The 27,001-nt window shown below is 42.3% G+C and overlaps 2 protein-coding genes across 2 annotated transcripts; one reads left to right on the top strand and one right to left on the bottom strand.

Moving 5' to 3' along the window:
- Positions 1 to 1,866: 1,866 nt before the first annotated feature.
- Positions 1,867 to 21,873, top strand: ric8a (RIC8 guanine nucleotide exchange factor A). Its single transcript, XM_039017847.1, has 11 exons — positions 1,867 to 2,060; positions 8,445 to 8,492; positions 15,030 to 15,317; positions 15,701 to 16,090; positions 16,287 to 16,381; positions 17,886 to 18,036; positions 18,736 to 18,831; positions 18,937 to 19,081; positions 19,342 to 19,486; positions 19,761 to 19,880; positions 20,708 to 21,873. Exons 1-11 carry the CDS (start codon positions 1,971 to 1,973, stop codon positions 20,934 to 20,936), a joined length of 1,797 nt encoding a protein of 598 aa, XP_038873775.1. The 5' UTR covers positions 1,867 to 1,970; the 3' UTR covers positions 20,937 to 21,873.
- Positions 21,874 to 22,987: 1,114 nt separating this feature from the next.
- Positions 22,988 to 26,409, bottom strand: LOC120066461 (cytochrome c oxidase subunit 8B, mitochondrial). The gene is made up of 2 exons (XM_039017849.1): positions 26,052 to 26,409; positions 22,988 to 23,221 (listed from the first exon to the last, which is right to left on the bottom strand). Exons 1-2 carry the CDS (start codon positions 26,160 to 26,162, stop codon positions 23,126 to 23,128), a joined length of 207 nt encoding a protein of 68 aa, XP_038873777.1. The 5' UTR covers positions 26,163 to 26,409; the 3' UTR covers positions 22,988 to 23,125.
- Positions 26,410 to 27,001: the final 592 nt, after the last annotated feature.

Consider the following 27,001-nt stretch of genomic DNA (forward strand, 5'->3'; position numbering starts at 1 on the left):
CCACGCAGTTGACTAATTTAAAATGGTGGAAGCCCTCAATAGCAATATCCATTCTAAAATGCGTTATATCCATGATTAGTCCTCTATCTGTTTCCATTTGATCAACATGTCTGTGTGTGTGCAGAGTCTAGAACAGCCACTAGGTGGCAGTCTCTGAGCAGTTTAACTGAGCATGCAACAGCATTAACTTGAGAGGAATTCCTCATGCACGTGGCATGCAGTGGAATTTAAACTCTTGGTTGCTAACACTATGACAGGCTTGTTGGTCTAGGGGTATGATTCTCGCTTAGGGTGTGAGAGGTCCCGGGTTCAAATCCCAGACGAATACTCCTTTTAAGTTATCAAATGACTTACAGTATGAACAGGCCCACATAGTGTACAAAGCATAGTAGTGTACACTGACTAAAGCATCTCTATCAACAATATAACTGTGAATAAGTACCCTGGAATCTTAACTGATAAGCTCTGTTTCAATATTCTTATGGTGAAACAAAGCATGTCAGTTAGGATTCCAGGCTAGTGTCGTAACTAAGAGCTGTTAGGATCAAGCAGAAACACAAACATCTAAGTTAATTCATTAAATATTGTGACATTGTGAACTCACACAGATGCAGACAACATTGGCCAGTGCCACATGCAGCATTCCCCACCACAGTGACATAATGCTGACTAAAGATATACTGAACCTTGTGCAGGAACTTAGACGAGTACTCAGGCAACGGAGGATGCTACAGAGGAAAACAATGACTTCAATTCGCTCTTCAATCTCCCAATTGTTTGCTTCCGTTGAAAATGTAAGCAAAAAGGAAAATGATGAAAGTCTGCTTGGAGTTAGATTGACAGTCTGCCAACTGCGTAGTTTTGAAGAAATTAACATTGTGGTAGAGATAAAATATAAATAGCTGTTTGATCCTGTCCTTGTCCAGCTCATCAAACAGTCTCTGGAAGGCCTCCCTGGGGATGATGCCACTGGATGACTGTGACGCTTTCTGAGGAAATTACACTTTTAGAATCTTTTGACGTACCAAAAGTGTTCACAATTCAGAGGTGTGGCCATGTACATATATAACTCAAATCAAATCAAAGTGTATTTGTCACTTGCGCCGAATACAACATGTGTAGACCTTACAGTGAAATGCTGAATACAACATGTGTAGACCTTACAGTGAAATGCTTACTTACAGGCTCTAACCAACAGGTGTAGACCTTACAGTGAAATGCTTACTTACAGGCTCTAACCAACAGTGCAAAAAAGGTATTATGTGAACAATAGGTAACTAAAGAAACAAAAACAACATTAAAATAACAGTGAAAAATAACAGTAGCGAGGCTATTTACAGTAGCGAGGCTATAAACAGTAGCGAGGCTGCATACAGTCACCGGTTAGTCAGGCTGATTGAGGTAGTATGTACATGTAGATATGGTTAAAGTGACTATGCATATATGATGAACAGAGAGTAGGGCAAAAGAGTAGGGCAAAAGTAGGGCGGATGGTGGGTGGCGGGACACAATGCAGATTACCCGGTTAGCCAATGTGCGGGGGCACTGGTTGGTCAGGCCAATTGAGATGGTATGTATATGGATGTATAGTTAAAGTGACTATGCATACATGATAAACAGAGAGTAGCAGCAGCGTAAAATAGGGGTTGGGGGGGGCTGGTGTGTTGGTCTACAGTTTGGCTGTAAATACATATTTCTATATGACTTTCTCCAAATCCAGATAATTTTCTGTGTAAATAATATCTCCATATTATGCTGTTTACCGAAATGGAACTACAAATCCCAGGGTGCTGTGCGGCACATTTGCAATCCTCCGCTAATCTTATCATCGCTGGTTTTTGAGTTCCAGGATCAGAGCGGAGTGACTATCACACAGAGTCATATGTGCATATAGCTATCAGTACGGTAGAGCCCTGTACATGACATCCGCGAGGCGCTAAACTTTCGGGTGGACAGGGAACACAACAAAAATGAACATGGATTTAAATGTCATAATAGAAAACATGGAAACGGGCGATCAAGATGCCGCATTGATGGCACTGCAGACGTACAATAAAAAGGTAAATTGTTGTCGTTATCCTTATCAAGTACAGTATGAAATATATTTTCTTCTAAGTTGAATTCCTATGCAATTTGACAGTAATACGATTGAACATATCTTTTGACAATAATGTAACGTCATGACACTTTGATGATCAATTGCAACAGAAACATGCGAACGTACTGTTCAACCTCGTAGACGTCCTGAGCTCTTATAATAAGTGTTATTTTGGGGAGCGACGCATAAATGCATAAACGCACACGCACTTACATAGGGTAGGTAATACAGTGTGACAGTCAACTAACTGTCAGTTGAGCACCAGCAGCCATAATAGATCAGCAACTGTTTCGAGTCTTCTATTCTGTTGTAGGCCTATTCATAAATATGTCAACATGACATTGTAGCATTTTGTGCACTTCATGCTGTTGTCATGGATAGGAAGGCTACAGTAGCTTTCTCTCTTTCTCGATATCATTACAGGCATTGATTTGTAGGATATCTGTATGATATCATAGCAGGAGAACGCCAAGGGAAGCCTAGCAATATGCAGACACACTTTGAGTATATTTCCCTGAGGCTGAGCCAGTCAGCCTTCCTAACCCTCAGACTACCACCCATAAGTATAATTTAATGGGATCTCTATGCTACCACCCTGCTGTCTGCTCAGTCTACTCTGGAGGCCATTGCCTGATCAACCGACCGACTTACTGTAACCCTCTTTAGTCAACAATCCCCACTGTGTGTGTGTGTGTGTGTGTGTGTGTGTGTGTGTGTGTGTGTGTGTGTGTGTGTGTGTGGGTGATATTACTGTATTATTCCCTCTTATTCCACTGTATTATTATTTATAGTAGGTATTCAGCCTACATACGTCTGTGGACAAACACATTAGTCCCAATTCTGACATCCTTATGTGATGATGTCTGACTGGAAATTGTTGATCAGTAAAATGATAGGGCCATATCTCAGCAGTGGACGTTCCTGCACACACAAAGTGCCTTTCACAACATACACTTCTCTGCATAGACTTATGCCATCTGACTATTACTAATGTGACTTTGAAACAGGCATAATTGAGTCAAATTGGATTGAAGGCAAAGCAGAAACAATTCAGCTTTACAAATTCATCCCATTGAGTCAATACTTATTGAGTCATAGTTTAGAGTGAAGCTTGTTTGATTTGTCTTTCCTTAGACAGAGTTACCTCACAGAGACTACCCATCGAGCATCAGTAGTCAGCCCTACCTAGACTTCTGTGTGTTCCTATCTATTGGCATAACAGGATTAAGTCTTCTGAGAAACACAAATAGATTGCTGAAGCTTTGAGGCCCTTCAAATCCTGTCCATCTAAATGGTTCTCATTTGATCCTGTAGCTTTAGCCTGCCCCCCAGGCTGCTTCTGCTCGCTTTCCAACTCCAAATGGTATTGTCATGGCAACCATTGTTTGGTGTGCCAATGAGTGACAAGGAGTTGGCAAGATAGCACAAACAGATCTGGTACCAGGCTTACTGTAACATTACAAAGGGTTGGTCTGGTACCAGGCTTACTGTAGAATAACAAAGGGTTGGTCTGGTAACAGGCGTACTGTAGCATAACATAGGGTTGGTCTGGTAACAGGCGTACCGTAGCATAACAAAGGGTTGGTCTGGTAACAGGCGTACTGTAGCATAACATAGGGTTGGTCTGGTAACAGGTGTACTGTAGCATAACAAAGGGTTGGTCTGGTAACAGGTGTACTGTAGCATAACATAGGGTTGGTCTGGTAACAGGTGTACTGTAGCATAACAAAGAGTTGGTCTGGTAACAGGCGTACTGTAGCATAACATAGGGTTGGTCTGGTAACAGGCGTACTGTAGCATAACATAGGGTTGGTCTGGTAACAGGTGTACTGTAGCATAACAAAGGGTTGGTCTGGTAACAGGTGTACTGTAGCATAACAAAGGGTTGGTCTGGTAACAGGCGTACCGTAGCATAACAAAGAGTTGGTCTGGTAACAGGCGTACTGTAGCATAACAAAGGGTTGGTCTGGTAACAGGTTTACTGTAGAATAACAAAGAGTTGGTCTGGTAACAGGCATACTGTAGAATAACAAAGGGTTGGTCTGGTAACAGGCGTACTGTAGCATAACAAAGGGTTGGTCTGGTAACAGGCTTACTGTAGCATAACAAAGGGTTGGTCTGGTAACAGGCGTACTGTAGCATAACAAAGAGTTGGTCTGGTAACAGGCGTACTGTAGAATAACATAGGGTTGGGCTGGTAACAGGCGTACTGTAGCATAACAAAGAGTTGGTCTGGTAACAGGCGTACTGTAGAATAACAAAGGGTTGGTCTGGTAACAGGCGTACTGTAGCATAACAAAGAGTTGGTCTGGTAACAGGCGTACTCTAGCATAACAAAGGGTTGGTCTGGTAACAGGCGTACTGTAGAATAACATAGGGTTGGTCTGGTAACAGGCGTACTGTAGCATAACATAGGGTTGGTCTAGTAACAGGCGTACTGTAGCATAACAAAGGGTTGGTCTGGTAACAGGCGTACTGTAGAATAACAAAGGGTTGGTCTGGTAACAGGCGTACTGTAGCATAACAAAGGGTTGGTCTGGTAACAGGCGTACTGTAGCATAACAAAGGGTTGGGCTGGTAACAGGCGTACTGTAGCATAACAAAGGGTTGGTCTGGTAACAGGCGTACTGTAGCATAACAAAGGGTTGGTCTGGTAACAGGCGTACTGTAGCATAACAAAGGGTTGGGCTGGTAACAGGCTTACTGTAACATTACAAAGGGTTGGTCTGGTAACAGGCTTACTGTAACATTACAAAGAGTTGGTCTGGTAACAGGCTTACTGTAGCATAACATAGGGTTGGGCTGGTAACAGGCTTACTGTAACATTACAAAGGGTTGGTCTGGTAACAGGCTTACTGTAACATTACAAAGAGTTGGTCTGGTAACAGGCTTACTGTAGCATAACATAGGGTTGGGCTGGTAACAGGCGTACTGTAGCATAACAAAGGGTTGGTCTGGTAACAGGCGTACTGTAGCATAACAAAGGGTTGGGCTGGTAACAGGCTTACTGTAACATTACAAAGGGTTGGTCTGGTAACAGGCGTACTGTAGCATAACATAGGGTTGGTCTGGTAACAGGCGTACTGTAGCATAACAAAGAGTTGGTCTGGTAACAGGATTACTGTAGAATAACAAAGAGTTGGTCTAGTAACAGGCGTACTGTAGCATAACATAGGGTTGGTCTGGTAACAGGCGTACTGTAGCATAACATAGGGTTGGTCTGGTAACAGGCGTACTGTAGCATAACATAGGGTTGGTCTGGTAACAGGTTTACTGTAGAATAACATAGGGTTGGTCTGGTAACAGGCGTACCGTAGCATAACAAAGAGTTGGTCTGGTAACAGGCATACTGTAGCATAACATAGGGTTGGTCTGGTAACAGGCGTACTGTAGCATAACATAGGGTTGGTCTGGTAACAGGCGTACTGTAGCATAACATAGGGTTGGTCTGGTAACAGGCGTACTGTAGCATAACATAGGGTTGGTCTGGTAACAGGCGTACCGTAGCATAACATAGGGTTGGTCTGGTAACAGGCGTACTGTAGCATAACAAAGGGTTGGTCTGGTAACAGGCGTACTGCAGCATAACAAAGGGTTGGTCTGGTAACAGGCGTACTGTAGCATAACATAGGGTTGGTCTGGTAACAGGCGTACTGTAGCATAACAAAGGGTTGGTCTGGTAACAGGCGTACTGTAGCATAACATAGGGTTGGTCTGGTAACAGGCGTACTGTAGCATAACATAGGGTTGGTCTGGTAACAGGCGTACTGTAGCATAACATAGGGTTGGTCTGGTAACAGGCGTACTGTAGCATAACAAAGGGTTGGTCTGGTAACAGGCGTACTGTAGCATAACAAAGGGTTGGGCTGGTAACAGGCTTACTGTAGCATAACAAAGAGTTGGTCTGGTAACAGGCGTACTGTAGCATAACAAAGGGTTGGTCTGGTAACAGGCGTACTGTAGCATAACAAAGGGTTGGTCTGGTAACAGGCGTACTGTAGCATAACAAAGAGTTGGTCTGGTAACAGGCGTACTGTAGCATAACAAAGGGTTGGTCTGGTAACAGGCGTACTGTAGCATAACAAAGAGTTGGTCTGGTAACAGGCGTACTGTAGCATAACAAAGGGTTGGTCTGGTAACAGGCGTACTGTAGCATAACATAGGGTTGGTCTGGTAACAGGCGTACTGTAGCATAACATAGGGTTGGTCTGTTAATCAAATCAAATCAAATTGTATTTGTCACATACACATGGTTAGCAGATGTTAATGCGAGTGTAGCGAAATGCTTGTGCTTCTAGTTCCGTCAATGCAGTAATAACCAACAAGTAATCTAACCTAACAATTCCACAACTACTACCTTATACACACAAGTGTAAAGGGATAAAGAATATATACATAAAGATATATGAATGAGTGATGGTACAGAACGGCATAGGCAAGATGCAGTAGATGGTATAGAGTACATTCTATACATATAAGATGAGTAATGTAGGGTATGTAAACATAAAGTGGCATAGTTTAAAGTGGCTAGTGATACATTTTTACATAATTTCCATCAATTCCCTTTATTAAAGTGGCTGGAGTTGAGTCAGTATGTTGGCAGCGGCCACTAAATGTTAGTGGTGGCTGTTTAACAGTCTGATGGCCTTGAGATAGAAGCTGTTTTTCAGTCTCTCGGTCCCAGCTTTGATGCACCTGTACTGACCTCGCCTTCTGGATGATAGCGGGGTGAAGAGGCAGTGGCTCGGGTGGTTGTTGTCCTTGATGATCTTTATGGCCTTCCTGTGACATCGGGTGGTGTAGGTGTCCTGGAGGGCAGGTAGTTTGCCCCCGGTGATGCGTTGTGCAGACCTCACTACCCTCTGGAGAGCCTTACGGTTGTGGGCGGAGCAGTTGCAGGCGTACTGTAGCATAACATAGGGTTGGTCTGGTAACAGGCGTACTGTAGCATAACATAGGGTTGGTCTGGTAACAGGCGTACTGTAGCATAACATAGGGTTGGGCTGGTAACAGGCGTACTGTAGCATAACATAGGGTTGGGCTGGTAACAGGCGTACTGTAGAATAACAAAGGGTTGGGCTGGTAACAGGCGTACTGTAGAATAACAAAGGGTTGGTCTGGTAACAGGCGTACTGTAGAATAACAAAGGGTTGGGCTGGTAACAGGCGTACTGTAGCATAACATAGGGTTGGGCTGGTAACAGGCGTACTGTAGCATAACATAGGGTTGGTCTGGTAACAGGCGTACTGTAGAATAACAAAGAGTTGGTCTGGTAACAGGCGTACTGTAGAATAACAAAGGGTTGGTCTGGTAACAGGCGTACTGTAGAATAACAAAGAGTTGGTCTGGTAACAGGCGTACTGTAGCATAACAAAGGGTTGGTCTGGTAACAGGCTTACTGTAGCATAACAAAGAGTTGGTCTAGTAACAGGCGTACTGTAGCATAACAAAGGGTTGGTCTGGTAACAGGCGTACTGTAGCATAACAAAGGGTTGGTCTGGTAACAGGCGTACTGTAGCATAACAAAGGGTTGGTCTGGTAACAGGCGTACTGTAGCATAACAAAGGGTTGGTCTGGTAACAGGCGTACTGTAGCATAACAAAGAGTTGGTCTGGTAACAGGCGTACTGTAGCATAACAAAGAGTTGGTCTGGTAACAGGCGTACTGTAGCATAACAAAGAGTTGGTCTGGTAACAGGCTTACTGTAGAATAACATAGGGTTGGGCTGGTAACAGGCGTACCGTAGCATAACATAGGGTTGGTCTGGTAACAGGCGTACTGTAGCATAAATAGGGTTGGTCTGGTAACAGGCGTACTGTAGCATAACATAGGGTTGGTCTGGTAACAGGCGTACTGTAGCATAACATAGGGTTGGTCTGGTAACAGGCGTACTGTAGCATAACATAGGGTTGGTCTGGTAACAGGCGTACTGCAGCATAACAAAGGGTTTGTCTGGTTACAGGCTTACTGTAGGTAAACTGTAATAATCGTTCACCCTGAAGTGTTCCATATGCTCTCGTCTTTTGGTAAAACAAAGATGGATCTTCCTTTTCTCAGTGAGGGAGGGAGGGAGAGGGAGAGAGAGGGAGAGAGAGGGAGAGAGCAGGATGACAATGACTCACTCATCTCATTATTTGGCAGCATCTAAAAATAATTCACCGTCCTCATACCTTTACATTGCAGATCATTGCAGGGATTAAATAAGGCAAAAGCTCTCACCACAGGAACACAAACACTCTACTTTACTGTACTGTATGCTAATTCACAATGAATGATGTATTGGGGTAGCTGTTTTGTTGTGAAATGTTTTATAATGTTTTCTCTTTACTTTCTCGTCTCCTCCTAGATGACCCAATGCTTCACATTTACCACAGATGAAGAGGAGCAGAGAGAGGTACACATTTTATTTTTTACTATGGATGTGTCGGTTAACGGCACCCTATTCCCTATGTAGTGCACTTCTTTTGACCGGAGCCCTATGGGGCATAGTCAAAAGTAGTGCACTGTCTAGGGAATAGGCTACATCTGAAAAGGCACCCTATCTCCCTTGTACTGTCGTTGGTCAGTGAGGCATTGGAATGATCAGCTTTTTAACTCTACTTTTTGCTTGTAATCTGGATGATGTAGAATCACAGTGGGATACAGCCCAAACACCAAAGTTGATAGTTGGTATCAACCATACTGTATAGAGTATAGTATAACCCATGCTGGTCAGTCTCACCAAATCCCCTCTGCCCTAACTCTCTTTTTCATCTTTCATCTCTTTCTTCTTGCGTTCCTGTACACTAGGATGGGAAGTTACAAGAGGTATACATACGTGTGTAATGGTAGTATTTCAGTATATTTGAACCCAAAGTTTATCTCTACAGCAAATTCCATTCTTAATGATGTATTTAGACATTTGGCATAATGTAAGTAATTAATAATTGTTGTTCCATTATATCAAGAAATACACTTTGGGTTCGTAGAAGTACACATATAACAGTATTTTCATGAGAGACAACCTGCAGCAAGTGACCAAGACATTTGTCTTTACATCTACAGGGGCATCAGACCCTCTTCCTGGATGTTTTTACAGCTAGTTGATGATGACTCACCCATGTTCTGATGCACTTCTGCCACTATTGACAGCATGTTGTCTGATATCCATCACAATTATCAGTCTTATCACTGACGTGTTGAAGTTTACTTAGGCCCATCGCTCCTCGTTGTGTGTTGAAATATAGCCCATACTTATTTGAGACTCCATATCATTTGATCATCCTTGGAGATGCTGTCCATAGCTGTATGTAACGTTATAGTCCCTCTCCACAAATGTTATTGCCACATACTTACTTAGGGCTTACAACTGCTGGAGTATAGGCCGTCATCAACAGCAGCTTTCCAGCATGTCCGGGACTGGACGATTTGTTCAAGTTTTCTCAATGCCATGGTCAAGTTTTCTCAATGCCATGGTCAAGTTTTCTCAATGCCATGGTCAGGTTTTCTCAATGCCATGGTCAGGTTTTCTCAATGCCATGGTCAAGTTTTCTCAATGCCATGGTCAAGTTTTCTCAATGCCATGGTCAAGTTAAATGTGGGATGCAGTTAGTCCACGGTTGACACAGCACCCTTTCTGAAAGAAGGCATTATGAGAGAACTTAGCAGATACTGGCGGTATCCCAAATGGCCCCCTATTCCCTATGTAGTGCACTACTTTTGATCGGGGTCCATTGGGCTCCAGTCTAAAGCAGTGCACTATATAGGAAATAGGGGGCCATTTGGGACAAAGCCACTATTCCGTGGTGAATTTATTTCGGTTTGGAGTTACATGGAGAAGTCCTGACCGACAGGAAGTGTGCATTCATGTACTGTGTTTTGGAGAAATAGGGATCTGTGACTTGTATCTGTGACTTGCTTCAGCCTAATTGGTTACAAGCTATTATGTAATTCTTATCTGATGTCCTACTTTTGCTGTGTCCTATCCCTCAAAGCTATTTATTTCGGTAGCCACATGCTATCTCTGGAGACCTCACACAACGCAAGCTATTTAGGCAATTAATTGATGAGGGCATTGTCGATTCTCATTATCATAATTTCCCCAAGTATAGAGCAAAGCACAGGCAAGCTGAGTGAGCAGCAACCATCAATCATTCTCAACATTCAACAACTGACTCGTCCTCATTCTCTCTCCCGAAGGGGAGGGAAAGACATTATGCTGTGAGCCCTACATCTGCTGGGTTCAAATGGTTCCCTATTCCCTATATAGTGCACTACTTTTGACAAGAGCCCTGGTCAAAAGTAGTGCACACCAGAGGGAATGGGGTACCATTTGGGAGGTATTCTAAATGGCCCAGACTCCTGACTTAGGCAGCTATGATTCTGTTTCTGAAGCTTTTAACTTACTGCCTCAGGACATTCAGGGCCCACTGGGTGCACTGTGTTATATCGGGACAGGAAAACATCTGACGTGCACAGACTCATGATCCTGAACTTTACTTGGTTATGGATGGGTTATGTTGTGTCTTTCTGACGATGACATAGCAATGCTGGACTGTAGTCTACCTTCATAATGACAAAGTGATGCTGGACTAGTTTACCTTCATAATGACAAAGCGATGCTGGACTGTAGTCTACCTTCATAATGACAAAGTGATGCTGGACTAGTTTACCTTCATAATGACAAAGTGATGCTGGACTGTAGTCTACCTTCATAATGGCAAAGCGATGCTGGACTGTAGTCTACCTTCATAATGGCAAAGCGATACTGGACTGTAGTCTACCTTCATAATGACAAAGTGATACTGGACTGTAGTCTACCTTCATAATGGCAAAGCGATACTGGACTGTAGTCTACCTTCATAATGACAAAGTGATGCTGGACTAGTTTACCTTCATAATGACAAAGTGATGCTGGACTGTAGTCTACCTTCATAATGGCAAAGCGATACTGGACTGTAGTCTACCTTCATAATGACAAAGTGATGCTGGACTAGTTTACCTTCATAATGACAAAGTGATGCTGGACTGTAGTCTACCTTCATAATGACAAAGCGATACTGGAGTGTAGTCTACCTTCATAATGACAAAGCGATGCTGGACTGTAGTCTACCTTCATAATGATAAAGCGATACTGGAGTGTAGTCTACCTTCATAATGGCAAAGCGATGCTGGACTGTAGTCTACCTTCATAATGACAAAGCGATACTGGAGTGTAGTCTACCTTCATAATGACAAAGTGATGCTGGACTGTAGTCTACCTTCATAATGACAAAGCGATACTGGAGTGTAGTCTACCTTCATAATGACAAAGCGATGCTGGAGTGTAGTCTACCTTCATAATGACAAAGCGATGCTGGACTGTAGTCTACCTTCATAATGACAAAGTGATGCTGGACTGTAGTCTACCTTCATAATGACAAAGTGATGCTGGACTGTAGTCTACCTTCATAATGGCAAAGTGATGCTGGACTGTAGTCTACCTTCATAATGACAAAGTGATGCTGGACTGTAGTCTACCTTCATAATGACAAAGTGATGCTGGACTGTAGTCTACCTTCATAATGACAAAGTGATGCTGGACTGTAGTCTACCTTCATAATGGCAAAGTGATGCTGGACTGTAGTCTACCTTCATAATGACAAAGCGATGCTGGACTGTAGTCTACCTTCATAATGACAAAGTGATGCTGGACTGTAGTCTACCTTCATAATGACAAAGCGATACTGGAGTGTAGTCTACCTTCATAATGACAAAGCGATGCTGGAGTGTAGTCTACCTTCATAATGACAAAGTGATTTTTGACTGTAGTCTACCTTCATAATGACAAAGCGATGCTTGACTGTAGTCTACCTTCATAATGACAAAGTGATGCTGGAATGTAGTCTACCTTCATAATGACAAAGCGATGCTGGACTGTAGTCTACCTTCATAATGACAAAGCGATGCTTGACTGTAGTCTACCTTCATAATGACAAAGCGATGCTTGACTGTAGTCTACCTTCATAATGACAAAGTGATGCTGGACTGTAGTCTACCTTCATAATGACAAAGTGATGCTGGACTGTAGTCTACCTTCATAATGGCAAAGTGATGCTGGACTGTAGTCTACCTTCATAATGACAAAGTGATGCTGGACTGTAGTCTACCTTCATAATGACAAAGTGATGCTGGACTGTAGTCTACCTTCATAATGACAAAGTGATGCTGGACTGTAGTCTACCTTCATAATGGCAAAGTGATGCTGGACTGTAGTCTACCTTCATAATGACAAAGCGATGCTGGACTGTAGTCTACCTTCATAATGACAAAGTGATGCTGGACTGTAGTCTACCTTCATAATGACAAAGCGATACTGGAGTGTAGTCTACCTTCATAATGACAAAGCGATGCTGGAGTGTAGTCTACCTTCATAATGACAAAGTGATTTTTGACTGTAGTCTACCTTCATAATGACAAAGCGATGCTTGACTGTAGTCTACCTTCATAATGACAAAGTGATGCTGGAATGTAGTCTACCTTCATAATGACAAAGCGATGCTGGACTGTAGTCTACCTTCATAATGACAAAGCGATGCTTGACTGTAGTCTACCTTCATAATGACAAAGCGATGCTTGACTGTAGTCTACCTTCATAATGACAAAGTGATGCTGGACTGTAGTCTACCTTCATAATGACAAAGTGATGCTGGACTGTAGTCTACCTTCATAATGGCAAAGTGATGCTGGACTGTAGTCTACCTTCATAATGACAAAGTGATGCTGGACTGTAGTCTACCTTCATAATGACAAAGTGATGCTGGACTGTAGTCTACCTTCATAATGACAAAGTGATGCTGGACTGTAGTCTACCTTCATAATGGCAAAGTGATGCTGGACTGTAGTCTACCTTCATAATGACAAAGCGATGCTGGACTGTAGTCTACCTTCATAATGACAAAGTGATGCTGGACTGTAGTCTACCTTCATAATGACAAAGCGATACTGGAGTGTAGTCTACCTTCATAATGACAAAGCGATGCTGGAGTGTAGTCTACCTTCATAATGACAAAGTGATTTTTGACTGTAGTCTACCTTCATAATGACAAAGCGATGCTTGACTGTAGTCTACCTTCATAATGACAAAGTGATGCTGGAATGTAGTCTACCTTCATAATGACAAAGCGATGCTGGACTGTAGTCTACCTTCATAATGACAAAGCGATGCTTGACTGTAGTCTACCTTCATAATGACAAAGCGATGCTTGACTGTAGTCTACCTTCATAATGACAAAGCGATGCTGGAATGTAGTCTACCTTCATAATGACAAAGCGATGCTTGACTGTAGTCTACCTTCATAATGACAAAGTGATGCTGGACTGTAGTCTACCTTCATAATGGCAAAGTGATACTGGACTGTAGTCTACCTTCATAATGACAAAGTGATGCTGGACTGTAGTCTACCTTCATAATGACAAAGTGATGCTGGACTGTAGTCTACCTTCATAATGACAAAGTGATGCTGGACTGTAGTCTACCTTCATAATGGCAAAGTGATGCTGGACTGTAGTCTACCTTCATAATGACAAAGCGATGCTGGACTGTAGTCTACCTTCATAATGACAAAGTGATGCTGGACTGTAGTCTACCTTCATAATGACACAGCGATACTGGAGTGTAGTCTACCTTCATAATGACAAAGCGATGCTGGAGTGTAGTCTACCTTCATAATGACAAAGTGATTTTTGACTGTAGTCTACCTTCATAATGACAAAGCGATGCTTGACTGTAGTCTACCTTCATAATGACAAAGTGATGCTGGAATGTAGTCTTCCTTCATAATGACAAAGCGATGCTGGAATGTAGTCTACCTTCATAATGACAAAGCGATGCTTGACTGTAGTCTACCTTCATAATGACAAAGCGATGCTTGACTGTAGTCTACCTTCATAATGACAAAGCGATGCTGGAATGTAGTCTACCTTCATAATGACAAAGCGATGCTTGACTGTAGTCTACCTTCATAATGACAAAGTGATGCTGGAATGTAGTCTACCTTCATAATGGCAAAGTGATACTGGACTGTAGTCTACCTTCATAATGACAAAGTGATGCTGGACTGTAGTCTACCTTCATAATGACAAAGTGATGCTGAACTGTAGTCTACCTTCATAATGACAAAGTGATGCTGGACTGTAGTCTACCTTCATAATGAAAAAGCAATGCTGGACTGTAGTCTTTTTTCAACTCTTAATTTGATTTAGATTGATTCAAATTCACAATGATGGCATTCAAATATACTGGCTATTGATTACTTGGCATTTGTACTTTATTTATGTATATTGGAAGCATCTGAGACCCCAGTGAATAATAAGTCCAAGCTCGTCCCAGTGTGGCAGCTTTTGTGCAGACAGCTGCCAGTCACTATCACGGCCCACAGACATGCAGAGATTTGATCTAGACTGTTTCCCGTCATCATATCACAGTCAAACGAGACAGTTCTTGGTCAGAGGCATCGTGTGTGGATTATTAAAAGGCTTTGTATAGGGTGTTACTGCGATCTCTCTAGAAAGGAAGAGAGAGTCTCTGATGATTAAATGATTGTTGTTACTCACAGATCACAGGGTAGCTTGGTGGCTTTGATTCTGACTTGGTCTATTTTACACAGTTTTAAGCCCAAACAGAGGACTTTCTGGAACTTTAAATCTATACCTTATGCAGAACTAGTGGAAGAACCTCCTAAACACCTATTCCCCATTGATGTTGAATCTCATGAAAATAAGCAATTTTCCCATCCCATCCTCTCCTCTGGAGATGGGGAAAGGCCTGTTTGGGACTGTACTGACATGCATGTACTTTAGTTACACAGACAAGCACCTCATTGGTATAGAAACGTTTGGCAGTGTCGTCATACTTGCATACTGAGTAGTTAGGTGTAGTGATGCTGTCTCTTTGGTCCACCTGTGTCCTCAGAGGTTAGGAGAGCTAGTGTTGGGCTTCCTGAAGCGAGACCTCCAGCCGTCCTGCCAGCTTGCCTGTCTGGAGACCATCCGCATCTTGTCACGTGACAAGAACAACGTGGCACCCTTCATCACGCACACCGCCATGCAGACCCTCAGCCGGCACGCTGGCATCGCAATCTCCCACGGCAATGTGGACTGCGAGGGCGGCGTGGTCCTCGTCCCTTTCGCTGAGAACCCGGACCTGGAGGTTATCGTAGAGGCGCTGAAGAGCATCTGCAACATCTGCTTGCACAACAAGGTGGATAAAAAAACAGGGTGATGTGATGATAAAGGCTTAACCACACTGGAGAATACTGGTCGGTGCTGGGCAAAAATAATATTTAGATAAAGAAATAAGAGGTCTGAATATAGAGAATGCTGTATATAACTACTCCCCAGCTTTTTATTCCTGCACCATAATGATACAGTCTGTGTTCCAAATGGCACCCTGTTCCCTTTAAAGTGCACTTATTTTGACCAGAGTCTAAAGGGCTTTGGTCAAAAGTAGTGCACTATATAGGGAATAGGGGGTTATTTGGGACATTACCTATATGGGGCCAGATTCAAAAGTAGTGCACTGTAATATGAATAAAGTGTGATTTAGGATGCATTCCTAATGATTTATCTCTTTCTTTAACCAAGGTGGCTGTGCAGGTGGGCCAGGACTTGCAGCTGATTGTTGGCATCGCGGAGCGTCTCAAGCAGTGTGGCGAGGACCAGTGGAACCACTACGTAAGGTTCTTCGACCTGCGCCTCATGTTCCTTCTCACCGCCCAGCGTGTGGCGATGCGAACCCAGCTGTTGAGGGAGTTGCGGGGGGTCAGTCTGCTGTCCAACCACCTGGATGCTACATTGGGGCTGTGTTGGCCTGATACCTTCGAGGTGGGGCGGGCCGGGGTGGAGGTCGATCCGGACTCTGAGGAACCGGCCGAACTGCCCCCTCTCAGCCGGGAGAAGATCGAGAGAGCCATGGAGATCCTCAAGATCCTCTTCAATATCACCTACGACGCCAACCGCCGGGAGGTGGACGAGGTGAGCACTGAAGAGTGGATCCGCCATCAGGGTTTGGGTCAATTTTATCAATGCAGGAGGTAAACTGAATTGAAATGGAATTGGCTCTAACCCTGTCCACCATAGCATATTACTGTATACTGTAAACTTTGCATAGTGTTGTTTACATACATCAATATAATGATAATCAATCACAGTTCCTCTGCTGAACCTATAGGAGGAGGCAGCGGCGTTCAGACACCTGGGAGCCATCCTCAGACACTGTCTGATGAGCAGCGCTGACGCACAGGACGACACTGAGGAGTTTCACAGGTAACAGGTCTTATTATCTTAGTAAAGGCGTTCTGAACCTAAATCAGGGGTGTCAAACTCACTTCCTGGAGGGCTGTCCCATGTCTCTGCTGGTTTTGTTATTTCCTTTCAATTTGTGTCCAATTAAGGCCTAGACAGCCAGGTGATGACCAGGTTAACCTTAATTGTTCAATCAAGTAAAGGAGCAGCGAATCCCCGATGACACTTTGCCCTCCAGGAATTGAGTTTGACCTGAGCTAAACTGTGTCCTGTGATAACCCTTTGTGTTTCTCCTGGGCTGCATTCCTGTGATAACCCTTTGTGTTTCTCCTGGGCTGCATTCCTGTGAAAACCCTTTGTGTTTCTCCTGGGCTGCATTCCTGTGAAAACCCTTTGTGTTTCTCCTGGGCTGCATTCCTGTGAAAACCCTTTGTGTTTCTCCTGGGCTGCATTCCTGTGAAAACCCTTTGTGTTTCTCCTGGGCTGCATTCCTGTGAAAACCCTTTGTGTTTCTCCTGGGCTGCATTCCTGTGATAACCCTTTGTGTTTCTCCTGGGCTGCATTCCTGTGAAAACCCTTTGTGTTTCTCCTGGGCTGCATTCCTGTGAAAACCCTTTGTGTTTCTCCTGGGCTGCATTCCTGTGAAAACCCTTTGTGTTTCTCCTGGGCTGCATTCCTGTGAAAACCCTTTGTGTTTCTCCTGGGCTGCATTCCTGTGAAAACCCTTTGTGTTTCTCCTGGGCTGCATTCCTGTGAAAACCCTTTGTGTTTCTCCTGGGCTGCATTCCTGTGAAAACCCTTTGTGTTTCTCCTGGGCTGCATTCCTGTGAAAACCCTTTGTGTTTCTCCTGGGCTGCATTCCTGTGAAAACCCTTTGTGTTTCTCCTGGGCTGCATTCCTGTGAAAACCCTTTGTGTTTCTCCTGGGCTGCATTCCTGTGAAAACCCTTTGTGTTTCTCCTGGGCTGCATTCCTGTGAAAACCCTTTGTGTTTCTCCTGGGCTGCATTCCTGTGATAACCCTTTGTGTTTCTCCTGGGCTGCATTCCTGTGAAAACCCTTTGTGTTTCTCCTGGGCTGCATTCCTGTGAAAACCCTTTGTGTTTCTCCTGGGCTGCATTCCTGTGAAAACCCTTTGTGTTTCTCCTGGGCTGCATTCCTGTGATAACCCTTTGTGTTTCTCCTGGGCTGCATTCCTGTGAAAACCCTTTGTGTTTCTCCTGGGCTGCATTCCTGTGATAACCCTTTGTGTTTCTCCTGGGCTGCATTCATGTGAAAACCCTTTGTGTTTCTCCTGGGCTGCATTCCTGTGATAACCCTTTGTGTTTCTCCTGGGCTGCATTCCTGTGAAAACCCTTTGTGTTTCTCCTGGGCTGCATTCCTGTGATAACCCTTTGTGTTTCTCCTGGGCTGCATTCCTGTGAAAACCCTTTGTGTTTCTCCTGGGCTGCATTCCTGTGAAAACCCTTTGTGTTTCTCCTGGGCTGCATTCCTGTGAAAACCCTTTGTGTTTCTCCTGGGCTGCAGTCATTCACTGAACCTACTGGGGAACCTCCCTCTGTCCTGTCTGGATGTGCTACTGATGCCCAAGGTTCAGCAGGGCTCAATAGAATACATGGGGGTCAACATGGATGCCGTCAACATGCTCCTGGAGTACATGGAGAAGAGGCTAGACAGGGTGAGCTGGGTTTTAACCCTCAACAACAGGTTGGCATGCCGTTAGAAATGCTCAGTGGAGATTTCAATCTTGTTCTGATGGCATCTTTGCCTCGAGGGCAGAACTAATGCGATTGGTCGGATGAAAGCTCAACGGTCAGTGGGCGTAGTTTACGGTGCCCTAAAATGGAATGAAGGAAAACTCTAATCTGCATTACATAGACAACGTGTTTTCATAAAGGTGGCATAAACAGTTGCATACACACATTGTTGGATGTGCATTAGTGTGTATCAGTTTATTGCCATCTCTTGGATCTCTTGTAGAGTCTTTGCTCCTGGAGCTGCTCTCTGTGTGCCATCCACCGAGGTGTTTACAGGTGATGTAATAATGTCCCTGCAGAGGGTGTCTGGCTGTGTGGTTGGGATATGATTACCTCTCCAAATGGGATGTTGTTGTTGAAGGAGGTTGTTACGAGGTGTCTTTGGGGATCTGGGTAAACAACCAGGACACAGCTGGAAGGCCTCAGTAATGAAACAGTCTAGTCTCATCCATAAGAGACATGGCAATAATTCATCTCGGCACACAGAACCAAATTTTGTTTGAGACTTTGATAATATCTGTCAAGTAACACCCACCGTATCGGTCGGTGTGGGTCTAGCTGCTAGCTGAAGAGGTTGTTGTATTATCTGTCTAATAACAGTTATGTGTATGGGTTTCCAGGGCAAGAAACTGAAGGAGACCATGCTCCCCTCTCTTAACCTGCTGACTGAGAGCGCCCGTATCCACAGGGAGACCAGGAAGTTCCTCAGGATGAAGGTAGGTGATTGGATGTTTCAATTCATCCAATTGCATGTCAATTACTGAATGTCCCATTGAGTTGGTTCTTCATGTGTGTGTGTGTGTGTGTGTGTGTGTGTGTAGGTCCTCCCTCCTCTGCGGGACGTGAAGAACCTACCAGAAGTGGGGAACGCCCTTCGTAACAAGCTTGTTCGTCTGATGACCAACATTGACACTGATGTCAAGAACTGTGCAGCAGAGTTCCTATTCGTCCTGTGTAAAGAAAGTGGTGAGTGGTGGTGTTTTTCTCTGCTTTCTCATTTTCTACAGTTCATAAAGCCCTGAAGTGTGTACCCTCTATTGCCGTGTTGTTCACTGTTGTCCATCATTGTCGGAACCTTGATTTCTGGCTTTCTCAATAGCCAAGTGATGAACCAGATTTGGAAGTATGGTAACATGAGACTACCATAATAAGGAAACTATAGGATTTGTAATATAATTCTTCTCCCCCATCCACACCCCCTTCCACGCTATTTCCATCCCGTGCAGTGTCCAGGTTCATTAAGTACACAGGCTATGGCAACGCAGCGGGTCTCCTGGCCGCCCGGGGGCTTCTGCGAGGGGGGGGCAACCCAGGTGTCTACTCTGAGGATGAGGACAGTGACACAGAAGAGTACCGTGAGGCCAAATCTCAGTGAGTTGAATTTAACTTTATTAATAATGGACATATCTCAGTGAGTTGAATTTAACTTTATTAATAATGGACAAATCTCAGTGAGTTGAATTGAAGTTTATTAATAATGGAGCCCTGCTCTGTTCTCTGTCCTTGGGGGAAACAGACACAGCTTTTGCTCTTGAAATTAATGCATACATGCCTTATTTAGAAGAGTTAAAAATCATTGACATTTTGTTTCGCCCATCTTGGCCTTATTCAGAATGAGTAGCATTGTGTTCTCTGTCCTGGCCAGAATTAACCCTGTGACAGGCAGAGTGGAGGATGAGCAGCCCAACCCCATGGAGGGAATGACAGAGGAACAGAAGGAGCTGGAGGCCATGAAGCTGGTCAACATGTTTGATAAGCTCTCCAGGTAAAGATGTATTTTCAAAGTAGCCTAATCGCTGATCTGAAACGGTTGGATAGGTGAAACCCAGGACTCCGCTAGATATCCTACAGCAACCCAGTTGTGTGAGATCAGGGATTACTCTAGAGAACAACGTAAAGAAGGATGCATTTATTGGAACAGGGCCACAGACACAGATAGCTCACTGCAGCAGTGCCACAGGCTCCCAGCAGGTGTCCTCATCGCTTCCCTTCCCACTGTGGTTCATGCATCATTAATGAGCTGAGGCAGGAGCTGTTACCAACAACTAACAGAGTATATATATATATAGATATTTCTTTTAAATATATATGGGGGATTGGAAATGATGCAGACAATTACATTGATGGAAGCTACAATCTATCTGCAATATTAAAGTTGTTCTACCCCCCCCCCCCCCCAAAAAACAGCTAACAGAGTATTCATGTACGATTGTGCAACATAGTGTCATAAAACTGGTTAGCAGACTATAATCTGGAAATGGACTGGAAATGTGGAAATGGACTGTAGACATGTGGAAATGGACTGTTGACATGTGGAAATGGACTGTAGACATGTGGAAATGGACTGTTGACATGTGGAAATGTGGAAAGGGACTGTTGAAATGTGGAAAATTACTTTGGAAATGTGGAAATAGACTGTCTACCTGTTGCTTAATCCACTACCTCCTTTCCTAACAATAGTGATGTTCAATACAATGTAAACATGTAATATTATCAATAATACATGATAATGATCACAGCACTGCAGCCATATGTATTGGAATAATGAATCATCATAAATGTCTTTTGAGTTGAGACTTTTCTATCTTTCAGGTCCAATATTATCCAGCCAATGATGCTGGGGAGTGATGGTTCGATGACACAGATGAATTCTGGCGACCTGCGACGAATGAGAGACCAGATACCACAGGGACAACAACTACACCTACAAACACAACTACGTCTAGAACCACAACAACAAGAACAACAACAAGAACATCAAAAAGAACAACAAGATCAACAGCAAGGCTCAGGCAGCGATGACGAGGGGGAGGTAGAATGAATAAAATGGACTGTCACCTGTTGTGCAACTTCTGTCACAGGCTCTGAAGCTTATCGGTGCAGGCGGAATCATCATCTGATGTAAGACAATGACTGTGTACTAAAATAGTTACAGTGTTTGAGTAGCATGTGAAATGTTAACTATCTTTCTTAAGTGTATAGTAATGTTCTGGGCTGTGATTAACTTCCATCAGTGTGTTTGGGTATGTTTTCTGCCTTTTGTAGGTGAAATACTTTACATATCGGGCTCCTTTCACATGAAATGTTGTTTCAAGACTTTAATCTTCTTTACATTCTCAAAAGACAGAATGAAACTGCGTGATGAGTTTCCCTTATTTGACCCTGTTCTTTCGTTGTTCTTATACTGAGCAAATTATATTTAAATGATTTATAGAATTAAATGATGAATCAATTAATACTGTTTCAGTAGTTGCATTGTTCTAAACTAGTGATCAGAGAGCCTCAAAATGAAGTATAATATCTGATGATATTATGAGGTGTTTTTCATGTTATGTGATAACTGACGTTTTTTGGGATGGGTGATCTTGATATGGTGTGCCACGATACTATCTCAGTTATGTGCACATTTCAGTTCAGAATGGGAATGAGAAAACAATCTGTTGATTTTAGGTGGTTTCATGGCAATTTAAAGGTTGGATGAAAATAATCCACTTATATATTTACCCTAATTTATATTGTATACCAACTCTAATGTGAGGTTCAGTAAAAACGTTTCAAAAACATTCTCTTGAATTGGCATCTTTTATAAATAAATATTCTTTGCATTTTATTTGACTTTTACAGTAATTATCAGGTATCTACTGAGAAAGTCCATGGCAAAATGGTAATTAAACAGTAATAAAGATGAATTATTAATAAATATCTTATATTACAAAAAATATTTGTTGCAGTAAACATTGTGCTATATTAGATTTAACCTCCACCTATAATTATTTATTGACCACTAATACAATAGAGGGGGAAATGGGGATTTCCATGGCTACAGGAAGCGAGCGGCTAAGGGACTTGATTCAAGGCCTGGGTTGTGTTCATTAGGGCACACCCAACAGGAAACACTGTAAAAAATGTTTGCCATGGAATTTACAACTGAAGGATTCTTATTAGACAACTCCAGGTAGTCCCTCCCTGTTTCAGTCCATTTGCTTCCTTTTGGTGCCTAATGAACACGACCCAGGTCTTATCAAGCGTTCGCTTTACTGGCCACTAACACATAACAAACACCAGCCTCCCGGCTCAGAATTAGAGGTGTCATTTTAGGTGAACACAGCTATACTGCAGAGATGAGCTTCTTCTGTCTTCTGACATTATGTAAATAGAGGAAGAGGATAATCAGACTACCATATGTCAGGGCTGCCCAATCTTCTTCCTGGAGTTCTACGTCGCGTAGGTTTTCAGTCCCAACTCTAATTTCTCTTATTAGCTGTTCACCAAGATCTTAACTAGCTGAATCATGTACGTTAGGTTAGGGTTGGATTGAAAACCTACAGAACAGTAGATCTCCAGGAAGAGTGGTGGGGGTAGCCCTGTCATATGGATACATAGCCTGTCTCGTTGACAGTAAAAGCTGCCCTCTGGTGGCTGATGCAATGTACTGGAAAGTGTTTTCTGGGTGGAATCAAAGTTATTTTCAGTAGCTTCAGGAATATCAAAACTTTTCATTAAAAAAGTTAGTCAATGTTGTTGACATATTTTCAAAATCTAAACGTATACAACACATTTATGTCACAAAAACTATTTTTTATAATCAAATCAACTCTATACTGAACAAAAATATAAATGCAACATGCAACAATTTCTAAGTTTTTACTCAGTTACAGTTCATGTAAGGAAATAAGTCAATTGAAAAATGTTAATTGGGCCCTAATCTATGGATTTCACATGACTGGGCAGGGATGCAGCCATGGGTGGGCCTTGGAGGGCATAGGCTTTGAAATAGTCAAATCCACTAATTTGAAGGGGTGTCAACATACTTTTGTATGTGCTTTACATGTGCATGTGTGTGATGGTTTAGATCAGAAGATGAGACAGTCGTAGTACTGGGACATTCATTTATTGGTACATTCATTAATATAAGCATCCCTCATATAAAGGGTTTAGGAGACTTCAGGAGAAGCCATCTGGAGTAATTCACCGGTGAAGTGGATCGGGGGTCAGTCCGGACAGGTCCACTTAGGAGTGGTGCTTGTAGTCCTCCAGATGGGCCAGGACATAACCAGACGGCCCCAGGATGGTGATGAAGAAGACTGTCAATGCAATGCCTTGCTCCTGGATGAAAACATCACCATTTACAACATGTTTAGGCCTACAATTATTTGATCTTGAAAATATTTTCTTTCAATATTACGTTTCAATAGAGACATAAAAATGTATTCATCAATTCATCTGACTCTGGGTAAGTAGACAAATGATCTACATCTTGAAATCTCACAGTATCCCATTTAAAAAAATGTATACACCATTACACTGTTGTTGTTGTTTTAATGAATAGATTGAAGGACGTTAAAGGTATAGTTGACTTTTTTTTACACCTTATAGTCAGATGGCTAACAAAACAACTATGGGGTTGATGGGGGCAATTAGTCAAAGTTAAATGTTCATGGCCAAATCCCCCTTATGTTATTAGTGCCTATTTAAACACTTCTAAATCATGGATTACAGTTTCTCCTGGCCCATGGACAGTGTACGGAACCATCTGACTGACAATAAGGGGTAAACAAGTGAACTATGCCTTAAATTAATTTACAAATCAATCATTGCAAATAGGGCATTAATGGTCCTGTTTTTTTTGTTTTGTGTCATTTGTTCTATTTTATTACCATGACTGAAATAATGCTCCCATAACATATACAGTACCAGTCAAAACACACCTACTCATTCCAGGGTTCTTCTTTATTTTTACTATTTTCTACATTGTAGAATAATAGTGAAGACCTCAACACTATTAAATAACACATATGGAATCATGTAGTAACCAAAAAAGTGTTAAACAAATCAACATATATTTCAGATATATCAACATATATTTGAGATTACTACATGATTCCATATGTGTTATTTCATTCTTTTGACTGGTACTGTATATATATTGCCATGTATTACTTTTCCGTATGAGATGTTTCAATATTATGTTTCAATTGTAATTCAGTCATTTTTGATGTTGTCCCACTTTACCAACCATGGCTAGCTAAAGTAGGACAGCATGGAGTAGCTAAAGTGGGACAGTCCTATAGGCTTTTCCGATGGAGGAAAGAGATCCAGTTTACATTTGGGACCCCCTGTACTGGTGCCCTGGTTCTTCTAGTACTGTATCCTGTTCATTTTTCATTGTAGTACTGTTATTAGTACTTTTATTAGTACTGTTATTCGTACTGTTATTAACACTGTTATTAGTACTATTATTACCACTGTACTTAGTACTGTTATTAGTACTCTTATTAGTACATGTATTAGTACTGTTATTAGTACTGTTACTAGTATTGGTATTAATACTGTTATTAGTACTGTACTTAGTACTGTTATTAGTACTCTTAGTAGTACTTTTATTAGTACTGTTATTAATACTGTTATTAGTATTGCTATTAATACTGTTATTAGTACTATTATTAGTACTGTTATTAGTACTCCTATTAGTACTGTTATTAATACTGTTATTAGTACTCGTGTTAGTACTGTTATTAATACTGCTATTAGTGCTTGTATTAGTACTTTTATTATTACTATTATCAGTGCTTGTATTAGTACTGTTATTAATACTGTTATTAGTGCTCTTATTAGTACTTTTGTTATTACTATTATCAGTACTTGTATTAGTACTGCTATCAATACTGTTATTAGTACTCATATGAGTACTGTTATTAATACTGTTATTAGTGCTCGTATTAGTACTTTTATTATTACTATTATCAGTACTGTTATCAGTACTCCTATTAGTACTCATATTAGTAATCTTATTTGAGTGAATTCAGAAAGAGATTTTAGATTGTTCTGTCTTCTGTAACCTCTTCAGACATCTATCCAACATATTAACCCAACACATGATCCATTTCTGAAATCCTCAGATGTTTCCTAATCACATCAAATGGAATGTAATTGTCATTGGGGTACAGTTAGTACTATATGGGTGTCCAGTTTATCTAACCTGCTGTCCCAGTCTACAAAATGCAAGCTGCAACTATGGTTTTGACTCAATGTACACACATGGGTGTGTCATGCCTCCTGTGAATATGATATCCACATGTTTTTGTATGTGATCTTGAGGGTTTCAAAAAATGCATCATGTGTTGGGCTAATATGTTGGATAAATATCTAAAGAGGTTACAGAAAACGTCAATGTAAAAAGTCTCCATACTTATTCTGAATCCACCCTAGATGAGAATGTGGACTTTAAACTGTGGTGAGACATTTCTGTCAGTATCGTTCCCAACATCCCTGCTGTAGATTTAAATCAAACTGGGCACAGTTTGACTATATTTGGCAAAGTCCTACAAGGTCACATTATTGGCACAATTTCAAGTAGGCTCCATGCACATGAGCTAGACCACAAGGCAGGAAATGTGCGTAGCTTAGTTATCCGATGGCAAACACATAAAACAAATGTCAAGCACACTTTAAAATAAAGGACTTGAATTATCCATGCATACTGGCCTACGTGAAGGAATTTACAGTGATAATGGCGTTATGCACTCTTCCCCTATAGAACAGACTGGTGTTCACTAGATGGGATACAGCTTTTGGCAGATTTCCCTTTTCGTAGCAGGTTTGGAGAATTAGGTTAAGGTTAGGAAAAGGGTTAGGGGTAGGGTTAGCTACAATGCAAAAAAAATACACGTTTGACCTAAATTTGACAAAAGCTGTATCTTTTCTAGCCATGGACCCTATAGCCGAACCGTGTGAGACGTCATTAAGCTGTAATAGTCCGTTATTAATATCACCATCTTTACATTAACCCCATATGACTTTGATATAGTCTTATAATGCAAAATCATGCTTCAAATAGACAGAAATCAAATGGATTTGTGAAGGACGAGCTTTTACGCGCGGTGCGGGGACATTCTAGGATAGGGAAAGTGCTCAGCAACCTGCTGCATGTACTTACGCCCGCGGATATGTGGTGCTTCGCAGGCTTGTGTGACAGGGCGGCTTTGGAGACGATCTGCGACCTGACTGCGACCCTCAGCAAATTCACTGAACTCTTGATCCCAGACATGTTGCCTCTTTAGTGGCTGATTTCAATCCAATCGACCTAATCGTGGTGAGACGTTAACTCTAGTGTGGAAAAAGTCAACAATGTCCTTCAGAGGTAGCAGTTGTTTTTTGTTGTCTACCTGCCAAGTGTGATAAAGGGTTTAGCAAATAAAAGAGTCTACGTATCGAAGTTCCCTCCCGTTGAAACAGTCTTCTGGTATTCAATTGGTCAAATCAACTGCGTTGGAGGCTCTGCTCCAGACAGGGAGGCTGATATCAAGAGCTGTTCCTGTTGGTCGGCTGTCTGTCTGTCTGTCTGTCTGTATGTTACCCTGCAGAGTGAGTCAAAGGAACAAAAACAACTGTAGCCTAAACACGCCCCTAAATAACAAGTGAAACTAATGTGTGCGTAGTTTTGAAACAAACGTGCACGGTGCGGGCTATATTCAGGTAAACTGTTTGAAAGTACATTTGTTTATGTGTATGAGTGTGGTGTAAATTCATTTGTTTATTGGGTGGAGGATGTAGTCTGTAGAGCTGTCACAGCTGTGTGGCTCAGCCTGTTGTGTGGCTGTAGTAAACTTGTTCACAGACTATTGCACACATAAGTCTGGTGGAGAGAGATTGCAGCTGTAGGACAGTAGCTTACTGTACTTCTACTGGTTTTCCAGATGTAGCACATCATAAACAGGGTGGTTTGAGCCTTGAATGCTGATTGGCTGACAGCCGTGGTATATCAGAGGTATAACAAAACATTTATTTGTACTGCTCTAATTACGTTGGTAACCCATTTATAATAGCAATAAGGCACCTCGGGGGTTTGTGGTATATGGCCAATATTCCACGGCTACGGGCTGTCTC

This window comes from Salvelinus namaycush, chromosome 21, assembly GCF_016432855.1.
Source record: "Salvelinus namaycush isolate Seneca chromosome 21, SaNama_1.0, whole genome shotgun sequence".
Taxonomy (NCBI): Eukaryota; Metazoa; Chordata; class Actinopteri; order Salmoniformes; family Salmonidae; genus Salvelinus; species Salvelinus namaycush.